The sequence below is a fragment of the Echeneis naucrates genome, chromosome 15, assembly GCF_900963305.1.
Source record: "Echeneis naucrates chromosome 15, fEcheNa1.1, whole genome shotgun sequence".
Classification (NCBI taxonomy): Eukaryota; Metazoa; Chordata; class Actinopteri; order Carangiformes; family Echeneidae; genus Echeneis; species Echeneis naucrates.
Window position 1 is genome coordinate 912781 of NC_042525.1, and position 25874 is coordinate 938654.

The 25874-nt window shown below is 43.1% G+C and overlaps 1 protein-coding gene across 5 annotated transcripts in view; it reads right to left on the minus strand.

Moving 5' to 3' along the window:
• LOC115055383 (stromal membrane-associated protein 1-like) overlaps window positions 1–25874 on the minus strand; it is a 55597-nt gene that overhangs the window by 17017 nt on the left and 12706 nt on the right. For 2 of the 5 annotated variants that reach the window (XM_029521133.1, XM_029521129.1), the window contains exons 4-7: window positions 25434–25500; window positions 19004–19072; window positions 16069–16146; window positions 2095–2158 (exon numbers count right to left, since the gene is read on the minus strand). In XM_029521133.1, coding sequence (XP_029376993.1) covers window positions 2095–2158; window positions 16069–16146; window positions 19004–19072; window positions 25434–25500 — 278 coding nt within the window. The remainder of the gene's footprint in view (window positions 1–2094; window positions 2159–16068; window positions 16147–19003; window positions 19073–25433; window positions 25501–25874) is intronic. The other 3 variants (XM_029521130.1, XM_029521132.1, XM_029521134.1) reach the window with 3 other exon arrangements.

The window sequence follows — 25874 nt, forward strand, 5'->3', positions numbered from 1 at the left end:
CCGATGCAAAGAAGGAAGTTACCTGCTCCAGGTAGAAAATGGTTGTTTACAGAAGATGAAGGTGTTAATATTCTGATGTTGGTGGTTTGAAACATTGATCACAGATTTGCAGATGGAACCTGCAGAATCAGACATAAATCAGAAAGAAGTGGACGAATTGTTTAAGCTCCATCCTGGCAGAAATCACCCTGCAGACCCCCTTCGAGGAAGTTTGCTGCATTCATTTTAGCTCCAGCGAGGAATATTCCTAAATGACGTGTTTCATCACATCACCACAGGAGTAATGGTCAGCTGAAAGATGGACAGAGACGATTTGAGCTGGAACTGTTTGTGTTTAGAGGAAAATTCTGCAAATCGAGTTTGATTTTATCAGTTTACCCTTTTAATGTCACTTAGGACTATTTAGGAGCTCTTCACTCTGAGGATGTAAATGTCAGGGAGCTCTCTGCCTTCAGAAAAAGGTCCATCCGATGGGATTTTATGCATTTTGGATCCACTATGTTGACATGTACTCATAAAGAGCTGAAACACCAGAAGGTCCTCGGGGTTGATACAGATATTGACTCAGGATCAGCTCATTAACATCACCTCCAGAATCTCTCCGTCCTGAGACACTTCTGAGATGAAACAGAGGAATCATTCATCTCTATAAGTCTCAGGTCTCATCGGGCATCCCCGGCTCATCTTCCCATGCAATTTAATCTCCACTGTGGTGTGTGTGTGGAGTGGGGGAGCAGTTCCAAAAGATTCAGTAGCTCTCAACACTGAGTAGGTCTGATCTGCAGCAACTCTTCGTCTTACTCTCCTCCTTCGTCTCTGGAGGACAGACAGCTGAAGCTTCCTCTCTCCGTCTGGAGTTAGAACAACACAAGGAAGTCGATTCAGCGGATCAGAACTCTAACAGGAGGAGACGGAGCTGGAGAACAGTGTCGATAATAAAAGTTAGTGAAATTTATCCAGTAGCTCCCTGGACAGATTCAGTTTTGGTAGGAAGGAGCTTCTCTGAGCTGGTGATTATCATCACAGGACGTCAGAATCATCCAACTCAAACTGCGGTAAATACAGAGGAGGTGTTTTCAGGAGGCCGCCGTCAGAGGGAGGCCTTCATCGCCATCTTCAATATTTCAACATGAGCTAATATTAGACCGACGTCTCAGCGTAAAGCGCAGATGGAAAATATTGTTTTCATGTGAAATCCAGCTGAAGTGACAGGAACACAGACAGACGCTGAGGGATGAAGGAGGATGCTGCTGCTGCTGAAAGCCACGTATTTGACTTATTGATTATGTGTGAAATCTCATCCACTCAACATGGCTGCGAGCTGTGTGTCATTGGTTATTTATAGCTCTCACTGCTCCACCGCGGTCAGGAATTTCCAATCAGGGCTGCGTTCGCCGGCTCTTCGTGTTGTCGGGCCATCGCAGCGTTGTGGAAAAGCACTGAACTGACCGCCGCCCTCCTCGGCTCAGGATTAAAGTCAGCGAGCACGGAGCCGAACGTCGTGGAGGCTGGTGGGTTAGGAAATGTAGCATGAGCTAAAAATGTCACAGGTTTGAATCCTGTTTGTGACCTTTGGTGATGAATGTCACATCATCAGTGTTCTCTGTCTCTGTGTTGTGTTAATAAAGAAGACAATGAGATCTTTGACTCATGAAAAGCTTGTCAGTCTATAAAAGATCTGTTTCCACGTTTATCTGATCACCATTGAGGCTTATTCTTTGGAGCAGGATTTATTAAACGAAGTCTCTCAGAAGGTCTCTCAGCAAAATAAATCTGCTGCAGAGACCGTGGGATGAGCTGCAGCGACCTGAAACGCCTCAGATCCTTTTAATATGTCCAACAGGAAGCAGCTCTGCTCCAAACTTCCTCACCAACATGAGCAGGTCTGATCAATACAACCGCACTGCACCGCCACCATGTTCCCAGTAAGACCAGGGAGCTGATGCTCTCAGTTCGACCAGTTCAGAAACATCAGACTGGCATCGTCTTGGAAAAGCAATAACAGCAATAACAACAAGCTGCACCATCTCTCATTAGTGTGTGTGTGTTGTGTTATTGTCGATCAGCAGGAGGCCGGTCATGGTCGTTTCTTACCCAGGCCCAGCAGGTCCACCGCTGCCTCTGGGCTTTTCTTGGGGCTGGCTCTGCTCTCCGGCTGCTGACAGGCACAAAGACAAAGAGAAGAGAGGAAGAAATTATTTAGTGGAATGTCCAAGTTGGCCTTGCTGGCTTTTGTTTCTTATAAAGCTCACAGCTGTGAGCAGGAATTAGACCAGTCAATTACACTGTTGATATTAGCATTCAGCCCTGACCTTTATTCAAAGAAGAGTGTATTACACGGAGTGTCAACAGCTTCCTGATGAAGTCAGTGAACTGTGTTCAGATTCTGACTTATCTTCATGGCTTTTAGTGAATGACCACGTATTTAAAACCAGCTCAACCTCAGCTGATTCTAAATGTGACTGAATGAAGTCTGGATGAATCTGAATCTTTGGATTGATTTTTAGACCATGAACCTGCCGCTGTAAACTCCCTGTAGCTCCGTCTCTCACAGCAGAGACAAGAAAACACAACTGTGACTGTAGAGCGGTAAACAGACACAGTGGATGGGAAACGTGCGCACAAAGTGTGGCTTTTCATTTCAGAGCTCCCGGTCAGCACGCCGGCTGCATCGGAGATTTGACACTTTCCGTTATTGTCTCTGGGTCCAGGCTGAATCTGAAAAATGTGACAGATGTGATGTTTTTTTTAACCATTTCAGCAGCTACATGTAGACACTGAGACTTACTGTCATCAGAAATCAGAAGCTAATCTAAAATGAAGCACATTCAATATGAAAGTATAGAGATTTCAAGCTCTTTGTGTGAACACTTCTCAGGCTCTATATGTAAAGAGAACCATAGAAATGATGAAAAGATGGAACAGCAACGTCTTCAAACCAATTAGAGAATGAAGAAAAATGCACTGCCTAATTTTTCCATTGATACAGAAAAGAAAAGGAAATATAAGCTTTTGAAATCTTTCAGCTGTTTGTCCGTGGCGTATTATCCTGGTAATACTGTTTATAATGAGTAATCATGCTAATTGAGTTTTTTTATTTATTTATTTTTTTTACAATTGAATGCATGAGAAGAGAGGAAATAAATGACGGGGAAGAGAAAGAAAACAGAAGACAGATAGAAGCAGAGATTAAAGTCAAAGGGTAAGAGAATCAGTCAGCACGAGGACGAGCAGAGATAGAGATTTGAGAGAATGATGTGGTGAAGGAGAGAGTGTAAAAGGTTAACACGTGCACCACGAGAGATCTACAACGCTGGTAACAAACCCAATTTCCCCCCAACAAAAGATCGATGGGCCACATTAGATTCAATGTCGTTCCAATCCAAAGCAATGAAAACAATTACCGTGTCCACGCCTAATCAAGAATGCATTGGCTCACAATTGATGTGTGTTGGAACTGCAGCAAAACCTGAAGAGCAGAGTCTCAGAGCAGCAGCAGCACATGGCTGTTTTCTGCTCAACCACGTCGGCCATGAAGGCATCACGTACAAACTCAAGGATGAACCTGGGCTGGCATTATTAGCTTAACAGAGATCTGCCAGAAATTTCATTCAAAATGTTCAAAATATGAAGTAACACATAGAAATGATGTCGCAACCAACAGAGATATCTACTGAAAGTAGCATGCTAACCAGCTAGCACTGTCATGTCTCTCCTCTGTCCTTTGATCCAGAGAAAATCCATTTTTATAGTTTTGACAAAAATATTCAGCTGTGAAGGTTTTCTGTTGTCAGACGTTCTGGCTCTGTGAATCAGAAACACTTTTCGTGAAATAAAAACAGGATTATAACTAGAAATGAGTCTAGAGTGTACACAATGAAAAATAAATACAAGTAGGAATGGGCTATAAAAAGTAAAACTGTTCATACGGATAATCTGCATCTAATCGATTCCTCCTGATACTGAAGCCGGCTCACGAGAAACAATAACAGAAAGAAAATAAGTAAATCAACATATAAAGTAAAAATATTCACCATCAGTGCAATAACAACACAATGTGAGACTGTTCGGAAAAGCCCATTAACTCCATTAAGACTATTTGCAGTGAGAAAGCGAAAAGAAAAAATTCTGACATGGCTGTCCGTCTGATTTTAGACATTTCAGACCATATTCAGTGTTACAAAATTCAGATTACATAGTCCTTTGACACTGCAGCCCACACAGCCGCCGAGAGACACAGAAGAAAGAAATAAGGAAACCTAAATGTCAGTGTGCATAAAAAGCTTAAATCCCCAACTCTGTGTTCAGCAGGATTCACTGAGTCGTGTAGGCTAAAATCTGTCCCAAAACACTGATGGACAAGTTGGGTTTTGCTGCCCAGAGGGCCCCCCCACTGTAATTAGGAATCTGGGGGGACAGCGAGCGATACAGCTGACAGATGGCCAGCGACAGTCTGTGATTGGCTGTCGGGGTCTGTTGTGTTTGAGGAGAAAGAAAGAGGAATTGGAAAACAGGGCCAGCAATCAATAACCAGCACGCCAGGTGGATCGAGTCTCAGGCGCCGGCGGCTTCGCCAGAAAAAGAACCGCAGAAAAAAAACAAACCCCCCCGAGGACCACTGTCACATCAGCTCCTGGCAGCGTGGGGCGCGTCACCTCACACCCCAAACAACACTGCTGCTGTTGAACCTGCCGACACTAATTCTATTATTTCTTCGACTCACATTCTGCCTGATCACATCATCAGGTGGGTTTCCATTCACCTGCTGAATTCACATTTGGAAATTAAAAAGTGTGAATTTGGAGAATCTCTTTAAAGCAAACGATTCGTCCACTTTAAGACTTTCAGGCGCTTCGAAAGTGAAATATCAAAAGATTGTACTGGAAATTAGACCGTTAATGAACCTGACCTCCTTTCTATCCAATGACTCTCAGGAGGGCAGCTCCACCGGTTGTTATAACAGTCATCAGATTTTATATTGTATTGAAGCCTATGGGAAATTTACCGTACTTCTCATGTTCTTAAAAAAAAAAAAAAAAAAAAAAAAGCTGGCCGAGCTTATGGTCTCTGGTCCTCCCCATAATCACAGTCCAGAGCTCAGATGAGAAGAATAGTTTTATGAAAAAGGACTTTTTTTTCCATCACTGATGGTGTTCAAGGTTACAGATCTTCAACAAATAATGTCACCGGAAAGATTTAACTAATTCTGAAAATCTTTTAATTTATGCAGACAGACAAACAGCAGTGGACTCACGAGGCAAAAAATTAATCAAGACAGGGAGCAAGCTGCCAGAAATGGTAATTCTGATTATAAATATTCATTGAGTCCATGAAACTGGACCTAAGATCCCCCAGGTACCTGTGGCATCCTAATTACATTAAAGTATGAGATGATGCTATTATAAAAAGAGCTTGATGAGGCAATAAGCAGCAGTTTGAACGCAGCAGCAGCAGATTGTGTGTCTGAGCTGGACAGACGGGGAGTTGGCAGACTGAACACGCTCACGATGAGATGACATTTACCTCTGTGGATTTCTATCACCTGCATAACAGGTCAAACCATGCAGAGGAGACGGGGGTGTGTGTGTGCAGGGAGCTGCTGAATAACAACAGAATAATGAGCAGATAATATGGTTTTCACTGTGAGACCGAAAGGGCAGGTCTCAGAGATTCTTCAGACAGGAAAAACAAATTTCAACCTAAAAAACAACACCAGCTCTCAAACAGAAAAGAGAAAAACGACTTCAAACACACCTGAGCAGAACTGCAGGCGGATCCTGCAGGTCACGCTGCAGTGATTTAATCATTGCTGCTGAAGGAGTGACCGAATTAACGGATGGCACTGAAATCTTTTTACACATCATTAGAATATAAAGCTTTAAAGACAAACGACCCCCCCCCACACAGACCGAACTGCTGTTTCCTGTTTGACTTTGTTGTTCAAGGTTGAGATTAAAGTCTCTGACGTTTTCAAACTTTTCACTTCATCTCGTCTTGATTAAATGTAGAACTTCTGAATAAATCAGAAAGAGAACCTGAACAGAAACTGGCAGAAGAGCTTCATTTCTGACTTTCCTGTCCCGTCTGTATCGGGACGTCAGCAGAAAACTGGTTTAGATTTGTTGTGAGCCTGAACTGGATTTACAGTCGACTTCACTGCCTTTGTCTTCAATATCAGAGAAATCAGGACTGAACTGAGATTACTTTTTGATCTGGTTTTATTTTTTATAAAACATCTTTATTCCCATCGCTTGGTTTTTTTGTTCAACCATTTCATTATTACAGAATGAAGCGTAAAACTAAATGTATAATTAATAAAATTATATTTCCAATCCTGCAGGTGTACTGTTTAAATAGAACAGTGAGCGCCACATTGTCTGTTACGATGATCCTGTTGGTTCATGTTGAGCTTTGATGTAACCAGAACAAAATCAGGGTTAGAAATCTGAATCACTCTTTTTTAAAGCAAAATAACAAGCAGAGTTTTGCTGCAGCGGTTTTCTTTGTTGCAGATTTTGAAGCACTCGGAGACGATGCCCCCCATATTGTCCCCTTCAATAGATCGCTGTAAACACAGCAATATAAATTTAAATCCTCACAGCGGTTTGTTTCACTGATCCATGAGAAAAAGAAAACAACCTATTATTTTTCTGTGCAGCAAAACAAGTCAGCCTGAGCAAAAAATAAAACATAACAATAAAAATCACCAAAGGAAAGAAGTTCTAATGGAAATGATTCTGAGGGAGTCACTGGACAACAGAGAGAACAAGGAGAAGAACCATCAGACTGGAGATTCGCGACTGCCTGAATGTCTGTTCACCTGATTTAGCTTTATGGAGCTCAGTCATTAAGATATTCAGCACAAAAGCTTCAATTCCACTTAATTAGCCTTAAATGGATTTAATTCTGACTGTACAGTGAAGATTTACGGATAATGATGATGATTCCAACTCTATTTGTTTTGTGTTAAATTGTCTCCTCTTCGTTTCTTGTGTACAGACAGTAAGAGGGCGGAGGGCCTGATGTGTACCGTAAACCATTTTAGGCTGATGGTCAAATGTTTGTTTCTCTCTGTGGAGACAAAATGTCTCTGTGTGCTGGTGCTTTGACTCCGCCCCCCCACACCGCCGTCTGTCATAGCTTATTAAATAAAAGTCAATATTTCAAAAACATCTCCTGAAAGCTTGAATCACCAGCAGCTTCAGTGCCGATCTGTTCAAATTATTCTGGGCAGCAACAACAACACATATCGAAACACACAGCTGCCCCCCTCCCACTGAAACTGTACTCAACAGGAACAATCCTCCTTCACACCAACGAGACGCCATCCTCAGAGAGAGGCAGAGAAAACAAAGAGCAGGAAAGGAGGGCTGCAAATTGGTTGGGGGGGTGAGAGCGAGGGAGGACAAACGGAGGGGGGGGCAGAAAGCAGAGGACGAATAGGAGAGTAGGAATAAATGTGGATGATTGAGGGAGGCGGGAAACAGACAGCCGCTGACAGCTGCTGACAAGGAAGTCGAGAACAGGCAGCGTCAGCAGGAGCTGCTGCAGGACAAGAAGCTGCGGCGGACAATAAATCATAAAATACTTTTATTTACACCTCTGATCTTTTATTTAACTCCAATACAGAAAAACAGGCTTCAGTACAAAACAAAAACAAACTGAGTTCATCCAGATGAAGCTACACTTGGTTTTTGTCTGTCAGTGTGAACCAGCATCAACCTCCCAGGCTGAAACAGCTTAGACTCTGTCTGTACAAACATACCAAGTCCATTTAATTGACAGTGAGGAAACTTCCCGTTGATGTGTTTGCAGGCTGGAAGGCTTTAATGGGAAATATCTGAGCAGGAACTCCACACATATCTGCATTTGTTTCACATTAAAAGCCTCTGGAGAAAAAAGGGAGGGAAGAGCTTCTGCAAGACTTTTAATGTGAAATAACAATTCAAGATGCATGAAACACTTTATTTGATCCCTGAGGGCCATTTGAAAGATGCATAGAGAAGTACACTGAACGGATTTTTTACTTGATCAAGGCAACAACAGAAAAACTGAACCGCAGCCAGAAAAAAAACAAACTGCACGTTAAAACAACGAAACATCGGCGGAACAACAATAAGCATCAAGCCAAAAACACATGAAGTACTGAATTTCACTGGCTTCAACCAAAACACAAAATCAGCTGGAGAGAGGTCAAAGTTCATCCACCAGCAGCCAAGGGAAGGTCAAGGTCTTTGTTCTCAGAGATGGGACCTGATGGCAAACAGCCCAATGTCCCCACAGATAATTATCTTTCACCTAATTACCATCACTTTAAAGCCAGATTTATAAATGTTGCTCATTAAAACAGCAGTAGAAAAATGGCACCAGCTGCATTCAGATCAGTTCTCTGTGAGCTAAAAGGAAAAAAAGTTCCAGCACAAAGAAAGTGTGTGGGTCACTGTGCACACGAAAAAGAAGACGATGGCGTGTCAATTTTCCCGAGTGCTTCTGGGGAGATTTCCCAGCTGTCAGTCCTGCTGGTCTGCAGAATAACCAAACAGGAGAACCAGGAAGAAGACAGAGAGAAGCTGAAGTGAAAAAAGCCAGACGTCTTCCTGCAGGTTCATTGGGGGTCCAGACTGGACCTCAGCAGGGATTGGATGGATCCGGTCAGCTGAACTAAACTAACTAAACCAGACTAACGAGGCGTCTTCCTCTCTACCCGTAAACCCGTCAGTGTTCTCCACCAATTAGTCCAGTTAGAAATTCTCCTCACACGTCTCAGCATCTAATATAAAAGATGTCTAACGTTGTAATTTTGTACCGTTACTTTTCTGCAGAGCTCGACTGATTCACTCAGCAATTTCTTGGCCCTCGGAGCTCAGATAAGGAAGCAAAATCAATTTTTGCCGAGAGCAAATATGGAAAATATGAGCACACAATATTGAGACAGTGAAATGAAAACCAGTGCTGTGAAAACTTTGGTGTCCAAATTTGATGTGTTCAATAATTATTTATTGATGTTGAGGAAAGTTTGATCTGATTTCTTCTCCCTGTCTACCGTTGAATTATAAGAATATTGTTTGTGCTGCTGCGTTTCCTTCACACATCAGTCAGATTCTTTTAATGCAGAAAAGGTCTTAATTCAAACTTCCTCCTGCACATCTGCACTTTTGTTCTGGAAATCTAAACTATTGCCAATTGACTCAGTAAATTCCAAAATAATTTATTTAAACTTTCCAGATACGGTCCATATTTTTTTCCTTTTATCATATAATGATCAATGTGCAAAAGAATATTCATCGACCTGACTGTCGTACAGTGCAACAAGTTTCAGAACCTGTTTCAGAACCTGCTGTCCCAACATTAATCCTAAAGAGTTGTCTATTAAATCCTAACATGTGGCATTTTTTTCTCCAGATTGTGTTAAACTATTGTCACTGCAGCAGCACTTCCTGTTCTTGTTTTCAAATTAAAAGCCTTCCAGCAGCTGCAAATCTCCATCCCAACATCCAGGATGACCTTGATTACTCTGCTGAGGCCGCTGCAGGTGATCGTCTTCCCGTGGCTGACAGCTGCCTTATTAACACCATAAAACAGAACACTCAAACTGCCACCGGTTGATGAGCCGGTGAAGCCAAAGACAGCCAGCCAGAACAGAGAGAGGAGGAGGAAGGTTAGCAAGGAGGGGGCACAAAGACAGAGGGGAGAAAGGGGCAATTAGGAGGACTGGATGTGGAGCAAAAAGGAGGTGATGAGATATTAGTAGGAGAAAGGAAGGAGAGAGGAAGAGGTGGCGGACAAGACAAGGAAAAGAAGATGATGAAGATGAGGAGAAGGGCGACATGATGAATGATGATGAAGAAGGAAATGAAAAACAGGCTGAATTGAAGAGATAGATAACAAGACACAGTGAAGAGACGAGGAGACAAGGAAACGAGGAGACAGTGGGAAGGAGGCCAGGCACGTGTGTGTGTGTGTGTGTGTGTGCGTGCGCATGGAGAGAGGACTGTGTTGAAAATGTATTATCAATACAGACTGAAATATCCATATCATAAAGTCGGCAGCTCCCCCATCTCTACTCCCTGAGTGTGTGTGTGTGTGTGTGTCAGCCACCAGCTGAGTGACAGAGCGTGTTGAATGGTGCAGAACTGCTGCAGCCCGGCACACTTAACAGCCTCTGACTTACTGCAGCGCCACACACACACACACACACACACACACACACACACACACACACACAAAGGGGAGGGGAGATCTTAGGCTGCCACACACAAGTATCTCTTCCACCCAGTTACATTCATCTGACAGTCATGGACAACACTTTGCATTTTAACACACACACACAGTGAGAGAGAGACAAACTCAAACAAGCGAAAGGACACACTCATACATATAAAGGTACCAACAGACAAACTAATTCAAGTAATGCATAAATGCAAAAGCACACAAAGATACAAACAACACAAACACTCTACACTGTATACTTGTAAAGCCTACAAACATACGCACACACTCCTAAGAGTTGGAAGTCACAGTTTGGTCTGACGGATGAAGCGTGGCGACACTGTTCAGGGAAAGAATACCTAATCAAATCAATGCACACACAAACACACACAGACCCACACAGACACACAAACACCAATTTATAGCAGGTCTTTTCGGGTATTTTGTGAAGTGAATCTTATTTGTTGCTGAACAGCAGAGCCTTTAGAGCTGCCTGTTTCAGGTTAGAATTTGTTTGTTGGATTTGGAGAACACACACATATATACACACACCATGGCCAACTGGTCTGACACACACACACACACACACACACACACACACACACACACACACACACACAAACTGGATTTGGAGACAAGCTGGATTAGCGCAGCAGCTAACATGGAATACCAAAGCCAACGATCTGACGCTTCTTCCAGTTTGTATGAAGAGTGTATGAGTGTGTTGTTGTTGTTGTTGTTCTGTAGCTGGCTTGTGTCCTCCCACACACACTCACAGGTGGCGTTCCCACGGAGGCAAACGATGGGACCCCCTGCTGTTGCTGTGAAACTCATCTCCACCACTTTGCATAAAGTAATTGGATTTAGGGTGTTTTACATCAGGTGTACAGACTTCACTGAACCGGATTCAACTACAGGTGCCAACCTGCAGAACAGCGTGGTTGGGTGGTTGGGGGGGTGGGGGTGGGGGGGGGAGATGTCCAACGGGGGAAGTGAGTGGAGAAGCAAGTGAAGTGAGAGAACGGCAGCTCATGACAGACGCAAGAGATGAGACAAAGCTGAGAGGAAATTTGTACTACAGCATGGAAATTAGAGAAAATGTTAGCGCTCGCTGCTCCCTCGTCTCCAATCTTTGGCTGTTAGAAAATAAAACTCTAATCAGGCCTGTGTTCACAACAGAGTTTATATTCTCCATCATTAAGCGCAAAGAGATCTTTGGATCTAAAGAACATGATTTAGTGTCTATGAAGTCTCTGCAGCACCACAAAGATTCTTTAAGCTGCCCAGCGTCAGTTCCTCAGCTCTAATGGTGGTCCCGTCTTAAGAATCAGAAGCACATACGAGCAACATAAAAATGAACATTAAGTGAAAAATTTGTCCAACAGATATAAATCCACAACACAAAAAGTATTAACGATCATTCAGTCTAATTACCAGGCTAATCAATTATTGATGAATTTGAGGACACTGTCGACATTCACTCATCTGTCCCCTGCAGCATTTACTGATCATTGTCACAATAAATTTGCCGAGCTCCCTCGACATGGAATCCCACACATATACATATATATATATATATATATATATTCCAAATCCCCGAGCTGTGAAGACCCCAACTGAGTCTGTGTGGAGGGGAACGGCTCTGCAGCATCACAGCAGGGGAGGTGTGTGTGTGTGTGTGTGTGTGTGTGTTTTCTTGGGAAATAGACTTGATTCTCTTCCTCCAGCAGAGCAGATCCAGCTTATTGATCAGCCTGCTTGTGGCTACACTATCGATTGACTGTGAGACCTCAGAGCACCCAACGTGCTGCGTGTGTGTGTGTGTGTGTGTGTCACGTTATTAGCCTCAAAGTGTTGCTCCTTTGGCTGCCCTTCACACCATCCAGTCAAACCAACTCCAATCGACCACAGATATGCTTTAGCTGCCACCGATTGTGTGTGTGTGTCATCCAATCGAGGGAACCTCAGAGAGCTCTCAGTCCAGATGTACAGAGCACCTAGTGATAACACACTCCCCAAATCCCTGCACTGAATGAATAAAGACAGACACACACACACACTCTTTCATTTTTGTCTCCAACAAAGGCAGCTCCAGTGTTTTTTCCATGAAGGAAAAGCAGCCTCTTGTTCTCTTTGATAATTTATTCATGAGCTGAAAGAAAAAGACAACATACGCCGGCAGTCTAATGGGACGAGTGATTTAGTTTAAAGAGAGAGAGAGAGAGACAGGGAGAGAGAGAGACAGAAAGAGAGAGAGACAGGGAGAGAGAGAGACAGAGAGAGAGAGAGACAGGGAGAGAGAGAGACAGAGAGAGAGAGAGACAGGGAAACAGAGAAAGACAAAGAGAGAGGGGCAGGGAGAGTGTGAGAGAGAGAGAAATGAAGGAAAGATGAAAATGAATGGTGGTGAGGAGAGAACGGGACAGAACAGAAATAACAGTCACTTCTTCACTGGAAAGCTGTGTGTGTGTGTGTGTGTGTGTGTGTGTGTGTGAGAGAGAGGATTAATTTTGTCCTCACTCTGATCTTCTTGTCGCTGCATTTTATGGGACTTTTAACTTAAAAACACAATGCAGGTGTTCTCTCACAAATCCTTCTACACACACACACACACACACACACACACACACACACACACACACACACACACACACACACGTCTGTGTTTTAATGTTCATGTACATACGTATATAGGTGTTTCTGCTTTTAGTCGAAGACGGCTGAGCAGTAAAGTTAATGCTTGTAGTTAGTTTTTCATTTAAATGCCCAACATATCCTGGAGTTCCTCCTGTCAATTAATGCTCACATCATCCTGTCTGCCCTTCAACTAAATTGTAAGAAGGAATTTATTAAGTCTGAGAGGATGTAATTCAAATCTCCAAATATCGCTCCAGAGGCTTTCCTGTCAAGATAAAAACAAGCTGGCCATGAAAAAGGCCCCATGTGGAAATAAAGCGAATCGGAACAAAAATGTTTTCGACCTCGTACTGAACACTGACCATCAACTTTCAGACAACATTCATACTGATCAGCACTATTGAAGCACAATCAGAGTCCACATGAAGCTCAGAGGTTTAAATGTCTAATCAGACAGTCACATTAATCAGGACCAGACGGCCACATGTGAGTTTGGACAATTTAATTTGAATAATCAATAAATGTTAAATGTTTGTTGCATTATGGGAAATGTAGGATGCCTTGCTCTTGGATCTGCCCCTCCGCAATCATTCATCTAGAAATAATTAGTGAACCTGACCCGTTACCACAGGAATGTCTGCACTCTTTATCATATTTAATTATATGAAAATTATATTTTTAGAATTTATTATTAGACATTACTGTGTCGATTTCAGTGCTGTTGTCTGTGGAATAAATATATATGTAGTCTTTTTCTGTTCAAGAAATAGCTTTGATACATTTTTGTCAGCTCTAATCCAACGATTTCAGCATCATGCTTAAAAGATCCACATTGATCGAGGCCCTGCTCTCGGACTTTCATCTGTAACTCGAGCTCGATGAGCTGATGGACTCCACATCACTTTGGATTTTAATACGAGAAGAGGAATGCTGAAGTGAAACGAAAGGAAATGAAACGTGTCTGCTGATTAAACCTCCGTCGGTCTGTCTGTCCATCAACATGTGTGCGTGCTGATATATACATGATGTAGAGTTTGGACGAGATGAGACAGTGAGAGAGAGAGTGGGAGGGAAGAGACGGAGAAACATGGCTGTCAGCATGTTTCCTGCTATACTGGAGATTAAACAGCTTTCAGCACGTCAGCACACTTACACTTAGACTAACAAGTCTCACACACACACAAAATGCCCCCAAATATCTCCTTGACACTGAGGCTCATCAACAGCAGGAGCAGCTGATAAGGGGATGAATACCACATATCTCTGCCAGCGCGCACACACACACACACACACACACACACACACACACACACACACACACACCAATCTGTAGCCTTTCAGCAGGTCAGCTGAGGAGCTGGGTCACATGATCAGAGGGTATTTTAGACCATCCCGGGGGGGATGTGAACATGTGAAGCTGAGTTGTGTCAGACATTTAATTAAAAGTTCATCATTAAGAAACCATAAAAGTGTGTGTGTGTTGGCAGGCGGTGCAGACTGAAGTGAAATTGCAGGTAGTTCCAAACTAATCTTCTTATGTAGCTGCCATTTTGTCCTTCTGCACCTTATGGCATCGAAATAGAAACAATTCAGAATCTAAGTGAAGATTTTTCAACTTTGAGAAGTTGTCTCGAAACTCGATAGATAAAGCAAGATAAAGATGAAAGAATATTTGGGATACCTACCCTGGGGGCGTGGCTACCATGTGATTGACAGTGGGACTAGCAGAGGAAAAACAACATGGAGGATGAGTAACTTTTTCTGACCTTGTTGTCTTTGTAGCAGCTGTTGTTCAGTTTACCTTTTGGATTTTAATGTGAAATTGTCTTCCCTGTTCCAGTAACTAACCAATTGAGAGGAGACAAGCTGTTTCCTGTTTAAACCAGCTCATGTTCTCAGGTGATTCCAGGTGTGTTAGCGTGAGCTGAGAAGATAAAAACGAGCTGAGCTCAGAAGCTGTCAGGCGTGGCGTGATGAGTGATGTTCCTGTTTCCATGATGCTGTAGCTACATGTTAGATCTGAAACCACTAATAAACAGAAACATCCCACAACAATCTCTGTCAATATAACAAAAATAGTTTTAGGTCTTGGTATGATGGTCGGGGAAAATAATTGGAATATCGACTTTGGAAGATAACAGCACATGAATTAATAAAGACGATATCTGATAAATAAATATATAGACCACAGACAAATGAATGGTTACATTTCAGTCTCAGCTCTGTGAATACAGCTGCCCACAACCTGCATTCCTGCTCCCAAAAGAGCATCTCTCACACACACACACACACACACACACATAAAGCAGTATCCAAACTATTCCCTCAACACTTCACAGGCCATGGAAATACTCTGAATTCACTAACCATGACCCAGAAACACTCACATTCCCTCCTTTACTCCCCCTCTCTCTTACTTACACACTTGCACACATACAAATACTCTCCATCACATATCGACAGATCTGATCAGTAACTGCAGCTCGTTCTGGTCAAACCTGATTCATCTCAGCAGCAGGATGTTGTGTCTTCCATCAGTGATGCAATGTTTCATTTTGTTTTGTTTTTTTGGCAAAAGAAGAGGAGACTGCGGTTCAATAAAGATGATTAAATATGTTGAAACTCGTTCAGTGCGGCTCAGGTTGAAGTTCCACAGTATCACAGCCTCTAAGAAGTGGCTCCCCTGGTGACGTGTCCGTGCACCAGAGAAATCCTCCGTACTGATGCACGGAGCAAAACTAAAGCATCTGTGAGCAACATGAATGTTTATGAGGAGTCTCTCTGGAGGATTCAGCTGCTGCGCCATGAAGGTGGAGCGACTCACCCTCTCTGTTGTCGCACATCATGCATTCATAACACAACGCTGACATGCACACAAAAGAGGCAGCACTTCTCCTTCAGGCCTTGTGCACCTTCACACCAACGTCCACAAAGAAGGAGCAGCGTAGCTGGACAGCAGTTACTAATTTCCTCCTCGGTGCAACAGTTTTCACAGCTCAAGCTGAATCCAGCCGCAACAACATCAAATGACCGAAGATACAGAACCAGAAAGGCAACAACACGTTTTGGACCTCTAATGGGGGACTTCCTGTCAAACTGGACATCTTTCAATCTTATTTTAATTCCCCCTCCAAAAAACACAAAGACATTGCTCATCACCGTTTCCACCAATCAATGACCAGCTTTCCAGTTGCATGTAATCTATTACATGTGTGTTTGTACCTTTGCATTGTTGAGTCTCTCTCCTTTATCGATGTCCCTCTCTTTCTTCTTCTCCTCCTTCTTCTTCTCACGCTCCCTCTGTGAAGAAGAAGAAGAAGAAGGGATGTGTCAGACGGCAGAATATCATATGTCACACTCTTAATTTCAAACCTTCTGACATGTTCAACAATCAGACTCGGTTTTTAAGTTCTGGGGCTAAAGAGCTGACAAGATGTCCTTTATTCACAAAACAGGACTTGAAGTACTTTTAGAAATCCACATTTTTTTGGACTGACATTAACTCACAAAGTGCTGAAAGTAGAACATTAGTCTGGGAGATGTTCGACACACACACACACACACACACACACACACACACACAAAAACAAATCACACAGACATCTTCAACTCTCAATTATCTTTGGAGTCAATTTGTTGTTTAACATCTCTAAATAAAAAGTTAACATTTCTTGGCCTCAAATTTTATGACATTTCAGACCATGAGGAGGTTAAAGTAAGTGTTTAGATTTTATCCTAAATGTCTGGTCCACATTTTGTCTGTTATCACTTCTGGGTGTTTTAATTGGGTAAAATTATTCTTTAACAACAACAAATACTTCAAATTGAAGGTAAACATGATTTAATGGCGTACAGGTATGAAGGCATCAAATCATTCTGCAGAAAATCACAAAGAATACTGATCCCGTGCTGCAGTGCTATAAGCAGCCCTATAATGCTAATTAAGCACATTGGACGAGCCTTTCTTTAATATTCATTATAATATCCTATAGGAGGAGAACAGAGGCCTGATGGCAAAGAACAGCTATAGCTCACAGCAGGTGGGAAACAATTAGATGTCTGCTTCCTTAATGTGATTTTAATGCACTCACTGCTGATTTAATGTGCAGACATTATTAGCGTTCGAAGAGTTGATGTAGTGTTTTCAGGTTGAAGCTTGTGTCTTGCTCTGTTATATGTAAATGAGATGGTGCTGATGCCAGACACCAACATGCTTTAGTTAATGACAGACAGGATACCTGAGAGAAAAGCTTCAAAGGGCTGCTTACTTATTGGCTCTTCATGTTTTTATATTTATTCACGCTGAGAAAAGAAAATATTGATGGTGTTTTCATGTGTGAACAACATCAATATCAGAGCTTAAAATACTCTACAGTCAGAGCGTTTCGGATTTATTTCAAATAACAAACAGCACATTATAAAATCTGTCACACACACAGAGTTGGGGTCGAATGTCAACTTCAGAAAAGAGGAGTTTTTGTCTTGGTTTGAATTTTCAAGCATTTCATGAAAATAAAAGAAACTGTGGCTTCCGCCAGTCAGTGCGGTTTGTGCAGAGCAGAAGCCAGAGACTTGTTTCTATTGTGTCATATATTCTGTTGTACTGCCAGATGCTGGTCTTACTCCACCCAGTTTCCCTGAGAAATTTAAAAAGGATGATGATGAGGCTGTTGTTGTTTTGGCTGTGTTTTAGCTGTGTTTTTGTTAAAACATCCATCAATAAGTGCGAGCATGTTTTCTTGTGACTGAACTGTCAGCTAATGACGCTGCCGTCAGGCAATTTTCTCCAGCAGCTTCATTCTCCCATCCCATCATCATGAACAAAACACTGCAGATTACAGCTGGGTTCTCACTTATTAAACCAGTTTACACCAGAGGCAGTAATGGCCCACTCCCCCATCCAACAACCATCACTGCTGCTTTTAAAATAAACACACCTTCAGTGTCCGGTCAAAGGTTTCTTTGGGTTTGGTTTTTTTGGGTTTTTTTTTTTTTTATTAAGTTTCATCAGCTGGGATAAGAGCCGCTGGAATCCTTTTAAATGATAAGGAAAGGAGCCTCAATGCTTCCTATCTTATCTCCTTTAGCATAGGAAACACTGCACCTGCCTTTACGAAAGGGAAGGGGAGATAATGCCATCCCACAATTTCCTTGCTGCAGCAGCATTAGAAAGGAAGTAATCACCGCAGAAACTTCCCGCAGCACACCCAAGTAAACACAGTCTTTATCGTCCATGTCTCAGAAATAAAGTTGGTTGAAGTAAAGTAGAGTAAAAGTTTTCTCCTTCACGTCTGTGAGGCGAAGCGGTTGCAGCCACAGACCCATTTTGTATCATCACTCAGTCACTTTATCTCGATTATAAGACGCTATATAGTGCATTGAATTGTGGGATTGAACTGCAGCATCAGATGCAAACATCGCTCCATGATTCTGGAGAAATTATTCTGCTGACTTGTTTTTTTTGTTGTTGTTGTTTTGGTCAGCTTAAGCGCTCTGCACAGAGAGCTCCAGCATATAACTTCTGAAAATGTGAAAAATTCAACTGTAAATTCGATCAATATTTCATTTATTATGTGCTTGTCTAGTGCTCACACTGGAGCTGGTTGTGAAAATTAATCAGCAGCTACTTCAAGTCTCTGTCTTCTCATCCAACACAAGCTGGTGATAGACCTTTGAGCGTGAGTCATTTCTAACTTTTTTAGAAGCTAATTAGATTCAATCTGACGCTTTTAACAAGGATTTAACACAGCCATCCGAAGCTGGAAGCAGATTTGATCAAATGTTGTTGAGCTGCTGGGAGATAATGTAGAAAAATTAATTAGGAAAAGCAAATGTACATTTTCTGACACAATTTCAGCTTAGCCAAGTTCACCCAAGTGTGACACGTCGTACATGATGTTTGAATAAAGGCTTCGAAACGGAGCTAAAGAGAAAGAGCATAATTAATATGATTAATAATCTATGAATGTCATTTTATCAGCTGGTTTATATCAGCTGCTTTAAGCCAATGAAACCGTGCTGCTGACTTGACTGTAATCAGCTGTCCTGGCCTTTGGAAAACCAGCACAGGATACGATAACACAACAACAGACAACAAGGCAACAGTGCAGCACAACACAACCACAGCATGACACCATAGTACCAGAGAGACCTGTACCTCCTGTCTGCTCCTGTCAGCCTGGGCGGACGGCGAGGTGGAGGGAGGAGCGGCTTCGGATGACTTCTGCTGGAAGACAGCATTTCAGACAGAGGGTTAGACGCAGACAACAGAAGAAAAGGAAGGGGGTGAGGAGGAGACGGGTGAAGGCAGGCAGGAAGCACAAGGAGTACAGACTGGAGAGAGAGCAGTGAAGCCGAGAGCAGAGTTAATTAGAGGGAATGAAGGAGCGTTTTCTCCACCGCAGCAGAGTACACTTCTCCCCAGGCCGAGGTTATATTCGGCCGCCCAGCTGCACTGAATGAACAGTGTCAAAATAGAACCTCACCACCGGCACGCACCGTTATGGAGTGCCGGGGTGACCTCTATTAACCCGTCATTGACCTGAGAGACAGACTGAGCGCCGGCTTATATTGAACGCAGCAGTCTACCAGCAACAGCGGCTGTTCCTGCAGCCCTGTTTCATATTTCTTTGCCGATCATAGAGGAGGAAACGGAGATCAAACAGGGAAACAGCAGCCGTGGAACAAATCCACGAATGTGGAAAAGGTTAAAAAAAAGAAAGCGGCGTACATAGGGTATGTCCTTTATCCTTTTAACCACTCCCCGAAGGAGCTCATTAACCATGAGCAATAAATTCATTTTGTGATTACAATTTCACTTGGAACAGTAATTTTTGTATTAACTAACTGGAATTAACTGGAAAATACAGAAAACGGTGATACATCTGTTGGGTCTTCTAACAATTTCCTAATGAGTTTATGGTCTCAGCCTCTAGTTTCAAGTCTTCAATACAACATGATGCTCCATTTAGAGGGAAACAGAGCAGGAAGAGGGGATAAATGAGTGGGCGGGGCTATGGTGTGATTGACGGATGGACCACCCAATCAGGATAGAGAGCAGAGCAGGTCCGAGTGAGTTGAAAATATCCGCCTATCTGTTAGGAACGACTCCACTGTGATCAGCAGCTTGTCACAAACGTCTGGGCCACAAATTAATGTGATCAATTACACTAAAAATATTGATCACTGCCGCTTTAAAAGCACATGCATTAATATGCACGGGCAGCCAAGAGTTCCCTTGTTTCAGATATAAAGGAGCCCAGGCTCAGGCTGCATTTCTCCACAGACAGAGATTATCACAGTGCCAGCTGGACGGAGGAACAAAGAGGAGAGGAATGATGGAGACAGGAGGGAGACACAGAGAGGACAGAGTATTCCCAACACCATATTAGTGCATTCAGAAGACTCGTGAGAATTCAAACCCACTTTTCTTTTTCATAGTGAGAAGCCTGGTTTGTGTTTTCCCACAGCTTGGTGCACCAAATCCATCATTTAACAAGAGCACACTTTTTACGTTAATTAATGCCATTTTCAATCTGTCTTCAACACCCGCACCAGTCGGCACAGAACTTCTTGAATCTTTCCTGCCTGTGATTAGACATGTCAGTTACCAGATTTGACTAAGCAGCTCTGACACCGCCGTGGCCTTGTCTTTATCTCTTCTTGTTTATTCTTTGCCATCTGGCTGCTCGCTGCCTTTCTACAGCTCCCTCCCACAAGAGCGGAGACACGTCTTCACTCACAGCATCTACAACCGAAAAGCTGAACTGATTGATTATTAATAATCAAGTCTCATGTGTTTCCTTTTAGCAGGTTTTGGTGGTGAAATACATTAACAGGAAGTGAAGCACTGATGAGATTCTGCTCTGAAGAGTGTGACGAAAAGTTCAGGGTCTAAAGATCGGTGAAAATCAAATGTTTAGCCTTGTAGGCGTCCACAAGATGGTTTTATATAACGCAGCCATATCAGTGAAATCATTGTGTTTTCACCTTGAGCTGAAGTGAACACAGTGAGACTGTCGTGGATTTTAAGGAACCAATCCATCAACTTGTAAGGACGCATTAGAAGTTCAAAGGCTGTAAAAGTAACAGCTGATGAGAAGGTCGTTTTGATTCGAGTAAAGGTTCAGAAATTTGGTGTCTGTGTTTGGCTGAGACGCCTACCATCTGTGGGATGATGAGTCAGAATCCCACCTACACGCAGCCATAGAGCGGATCCTGTCGGCCCCGGCAGACCTGATTCTGGGTCCGAATTTCATTTGGAGGTTAGCAGCTATTCAGAAATTTGTGATGAAACAAATTGATTCCAAAACACAGGCCAGACCTGATGGATAAACACTGCGTGCTGCGCTGAGGAAGGCTGAATACACTAAGCCTCCGCTTTAGCGTCAAACTGCCGAGGCCAGATAGAGAGAGAGAGGCGTTCAGTGAAAGAGATGACATCACTCGAATCAGCCCACCTCCATCTCTTTCCTGCTTTAAACCATCTCAGAGTGGAAATGAACACTGACTGTGTTTCTCTGAAGGCAAAACAGAAGAACCCTTTTCTCTGTTTTTCATCCTTCTCCCTCCCTCCTCCTCTGTTAAGGCATCAAACGACTGCCTGCTCTTGTTCCCTGTGGTGGTGGGAAGGAGTGCAGCTGAGATGTGAATTCAGAGCTGTTTCTTCCCCCCCACTTATGCTGTTGATGTCTTGAAGGTTTTCTTCCACTCCACAAAACTTCCTCCTCTTCCGACTTTGATGCTGCCGGAGATGTCGACACAGCACTAAACAGGGACAGATGGGCTGATCATGAAGATAAAGAGAAAAGAGGCTGCGGGGTGAGGAGGGCCGGTGGTGGTTGGTGGGGGCAGCTTGATAAAGAGAGGATAGATAACGAGAGGAGTAGCACGAGCTGAGTAAAGGAAGATGAACAGAGGTTGAAAAGATATTAGGACTTGGAGATAGCACAGTCTAGCTGTGTGCTGCGGCGAGTACAGATAGCAAGAAAGAAGGATGGTTAACATCTTCACTGAAATTTGTCCGCTGGGTAGACCTTTAACAGCTTCATTTGTGCGCTTACAGAGGACACTAGCTGAAGTGGAGTGGAACAGTCATACAGAGGATAATAAAGCAGGAGTTATGGTGGCGGAGGGACGGCGGCGGATGGTTTGGCTGTGATATAATCCACAGCATCCTCACAGAATATTGAGTCTGAGTCCGGCGACCCTTAGTGGCCCAGTTGGGGTCAAAATCCTGTCGTGATCACTAAATATGGAAAGACCACTTCAGTTCATTAGGGCTCAGATTGACAACCAAACAAACACGCAGACATGCACACAGTCAATAAGTACAATCGACTGCTCCTTCCTCCCACACACGTCTGATGTTTGATTTTAGACGGTGAGTCCGTCAGGTCTGCGAGCCCCAAGTGATCCAGACCACTGTCACCGCAGAACCCTGATCTGAGACGGGGGGGCAGGTTGGTCTCGGTTTGATCCCCTAAACCCGTCCCCCATGTCTGATCAGCTGTGCTGATCATAATTTACAGATTTATGGTCAAATCCACGCAGGCCTATGGCTCATTGAACAGGCCTCCAGATGACCACACACCAACATTTTTACCAGGAGATCGATCAGTCTACCTCATCAGGATCACCAATCGATATTAAATGAACCGGTGATCATCAGTACAAGCCTGTCCTCCAAAAACAAGAGCTAACTGCTAGCATGGTGCTAACGTTTACTATGTTTACTGTGATGTTATTTACTCTGTGTCCTCTGTGTCCGTAGAAGGAAGGGGAAATTAAAGAATTACATCAGAAACTCCAGAAACAAAAATATGTTGATGAAACAATATGGATGGGGGCCGGCAGATGTTGGGCTGGCCAGCACAGCTGGCTGCAGGGACACGGGGAGCCGTGGACGACGCCGGCAGGACGTCCCTGTGACTAACGCAGCCAGATAAGGCTGAAATCAGCAGCCTGCCTCCAGGGCCCTCGCTCTGTTCTCTGTGACATTTTGAGGCCAATCACTGGGCTCATCACCAGATACACTCTGATGTCCTGTTGATTCCTGTAACAGACACACACACACTAATTCACTGATGGCAGAACAATGAGCTCATGCTGCATGGGCGATGGAAATGGAGTGGATGCACTCATGTTCTCCACTGTGAGCAAAGTACTGCAAGCTGCCTATTACCAGACACTTCTCTCTGCAGCACTCCCTCCACAGGCCGCGCACATGAATCCCAATACAACAAATACAAATAAAGCACTTCAAACTCTCATGTGCACGAGAGCTTCCAGTCTCTGGCTTAGAGGGCCAAATTTTGTGAATGTCACATATTTGCTTTGAGGAGAATGAAAGCCAACAAGCTAACAAGTTTTTTTCTGCAGAATTTAAATATTATTTCCCTCTGAATGGGAGCGTTGTTTAAATAATGAACATCATGTTGTGTTGAAAACTTAAAAGTATTCATTCACTGATTTTATCTCGTCTTTGTGAATGTTTAATTTGCTTTGTAAAGTGTCTGTGGGTGTTTGATGACCATTTACCGAAAACTGAGGGAGAGTTTAACAATAAAAGTAAAAGTGATTACTTTCATTTACATCAAGCATATGTCTGTTTTCAGTGGTCAGTGTAGCTCCCAGTTAAATCTGTACACAAGGTGTGAACAAACTTCAGTCAGAATGTCTCAAGAGCATTAATGCTAACTAGGATGTTCTTGGAGAAGCGGAGCAGGATCGATCATTTGTCAGCATCATCCAAACGCTGCACGGTGATGTAACTAAAAACACACAAACACTATCTCTGCATTACTGTAGCACAGCCCTCCTCTTCTTTTCTATCTGTACGAAACTGCTTAAACTGATAATGAGTTGTTCTTAATAATTAATTTGCATATAAAAGCCGAGCCGTCTGTGTGGGTGGCAGAAACAGATCCGAGATCATAGTCTGACTGCTGGCGACGCTTCAGAGAAAACAGAGGGAGAGGCAGGAGGCAACAGGGAACAAGAGAAAGACAAAATGAGAACGTGAAAGAAGAAGAGAGGCAGTGAAGACGCACCAGAGGAAGAAGCTGTGAACAAGACATTCTGCATAACTGCACTGTTTCCATTCCCCCAAACTGTTTTTGTTGAGCAGCGTTCACTTTGTGTGAACCCTCCTTGCAGTGTGTAGCCCTGAAATGAGAGGCTGTCGGGACGGAGATGTTTTCTCACTCCTCGGATTATTGCAGTCTCTTCTCTCAGTGTGAAGCTGAATGTGTCTGCTGGTTGTTAACCTTTAAGCCATCACAGCTCCATGACGGATGAATTCTCTAATGAACTTTACTGTCATTGTGTCGTTGATTGTGTTTGGTGATAATTACTTAAACACACGTCATGACGTCCTTAAGCCGGCGTTCCACCGACACCAGTGCACTTTCTAATTAATACGACCAACATGTCATGAAATAATGATGATGGTGATAATCATAACGTGTTAAAACCCACAATGCAGCCACACAGGTGACTCCTGACTTGCAGGTTAGAGAAGGTATGTATGGTGAGCACACTGTTGCTATGGTGACAAGGTTACATCCATCACAGTTCTGATCACATGATCATTACTTGTCGTTCCACCTGCTAGATCAATGTTCACAGCTTCACCATCCAGAGACAGTGAAAGAGTGAAAGCTCAGTGTGATGAGATTAGAATTTCATCGCACACAGTAAAGTTTATTCTGATTATGAATCCATTTTAATTGCAGGACAGTTTTTTCCCCCACCAATGAACAAAATACCAAATTTAAGGCGCCAAAATATAAAAACGTCATATAAACGTAAAAATTCATGCTGTCATAATTTTTGGACTGTTCATTCTTGTGTTTGGTTTTCACTGGAGAAAAACTAATTAGAAATGACTGTGATTTTTGTTGGGTCTTGTACCAAATGAACACGTTTCTGTTATATCTGGGGTGGAAACTGCCAGGCGGGACGTCTCCACAGCTCTTTTTGAACAGTTTGAATATTTCACCTGGACATATTGTGCTGTTATATTAAATTTGGATTAATTGTGCAGCTGACAACACAGCGTCAGGCTGCAGTCTTACAGTGACTCTAAATTCAACCCCGTAATACTCAGTATTCACTCACACTCACTCACACATCCTGCTGAGCTTTCACACCGCCCTAAATAACACACAGTATGAATGCAGCCCACTCACTGAAAACACACAACTCAGAGATGATCTCTCTGGAAACAAGGAGATGTGCGTCCACCCCCTCCCATACACACCTACACAATCACATCCTTTCTCTCGCTTCTTCTTCCACAAACACACAAAAACAAAGGTTTGGTCTTGATGAGGACACTCATCACACTGTCCCGACATCAGGGCAGCAGGATTTCACCGACTCAAACGTCTCAGCAGAGAAGGTTGACCAACATGAAGATACGAAACTCACAGCCTCAATGAGAGACAAACATGAGTGATGGAGGCTGAGCCAGTTTCTGCCCAAGAGATGGGTTATTTATTATCTTTGCCCTCAAACCGTCGTCTGACAGTAACACTGACCTGAAACTCAAGACGGAGGCGACAGCTCGTGTGGGTGATACTCACCGGAGCAGCTTCCTTATCGTAATACTTTTTCCTCTCGTACTTGTCCCGGATGAAGACCTCCACTGCTCTGAGGGTTCGAGTTAAGGCCTGAAATATGCACAAATACATAAAAACATGCCGCACATCATAATATTACCAATATGTTTTAGGATTTAACCGACAGTTGTCTGAAAATATGATTTAAAGGTTTTGGTTTCCACCACTTGCAAACACACACCTTAAACCTTCATTCTACTCCTGATGAGTTTCTGGTCTCAGTCTCTAGTTTACAGTCTCCCATTTTTTAAATGGTGCTTCATTTAGAGGGAACAGACATTGATCAATCAGGATCAGCTGCATAGAACAAACGATGACGAAAACTGAACTCAACTGATGGAAGTGGGGACATTCTGAGACTTCCTTTGTGCTGAATTCCAACTGAAGATTTGGTCTGTTTCTCAT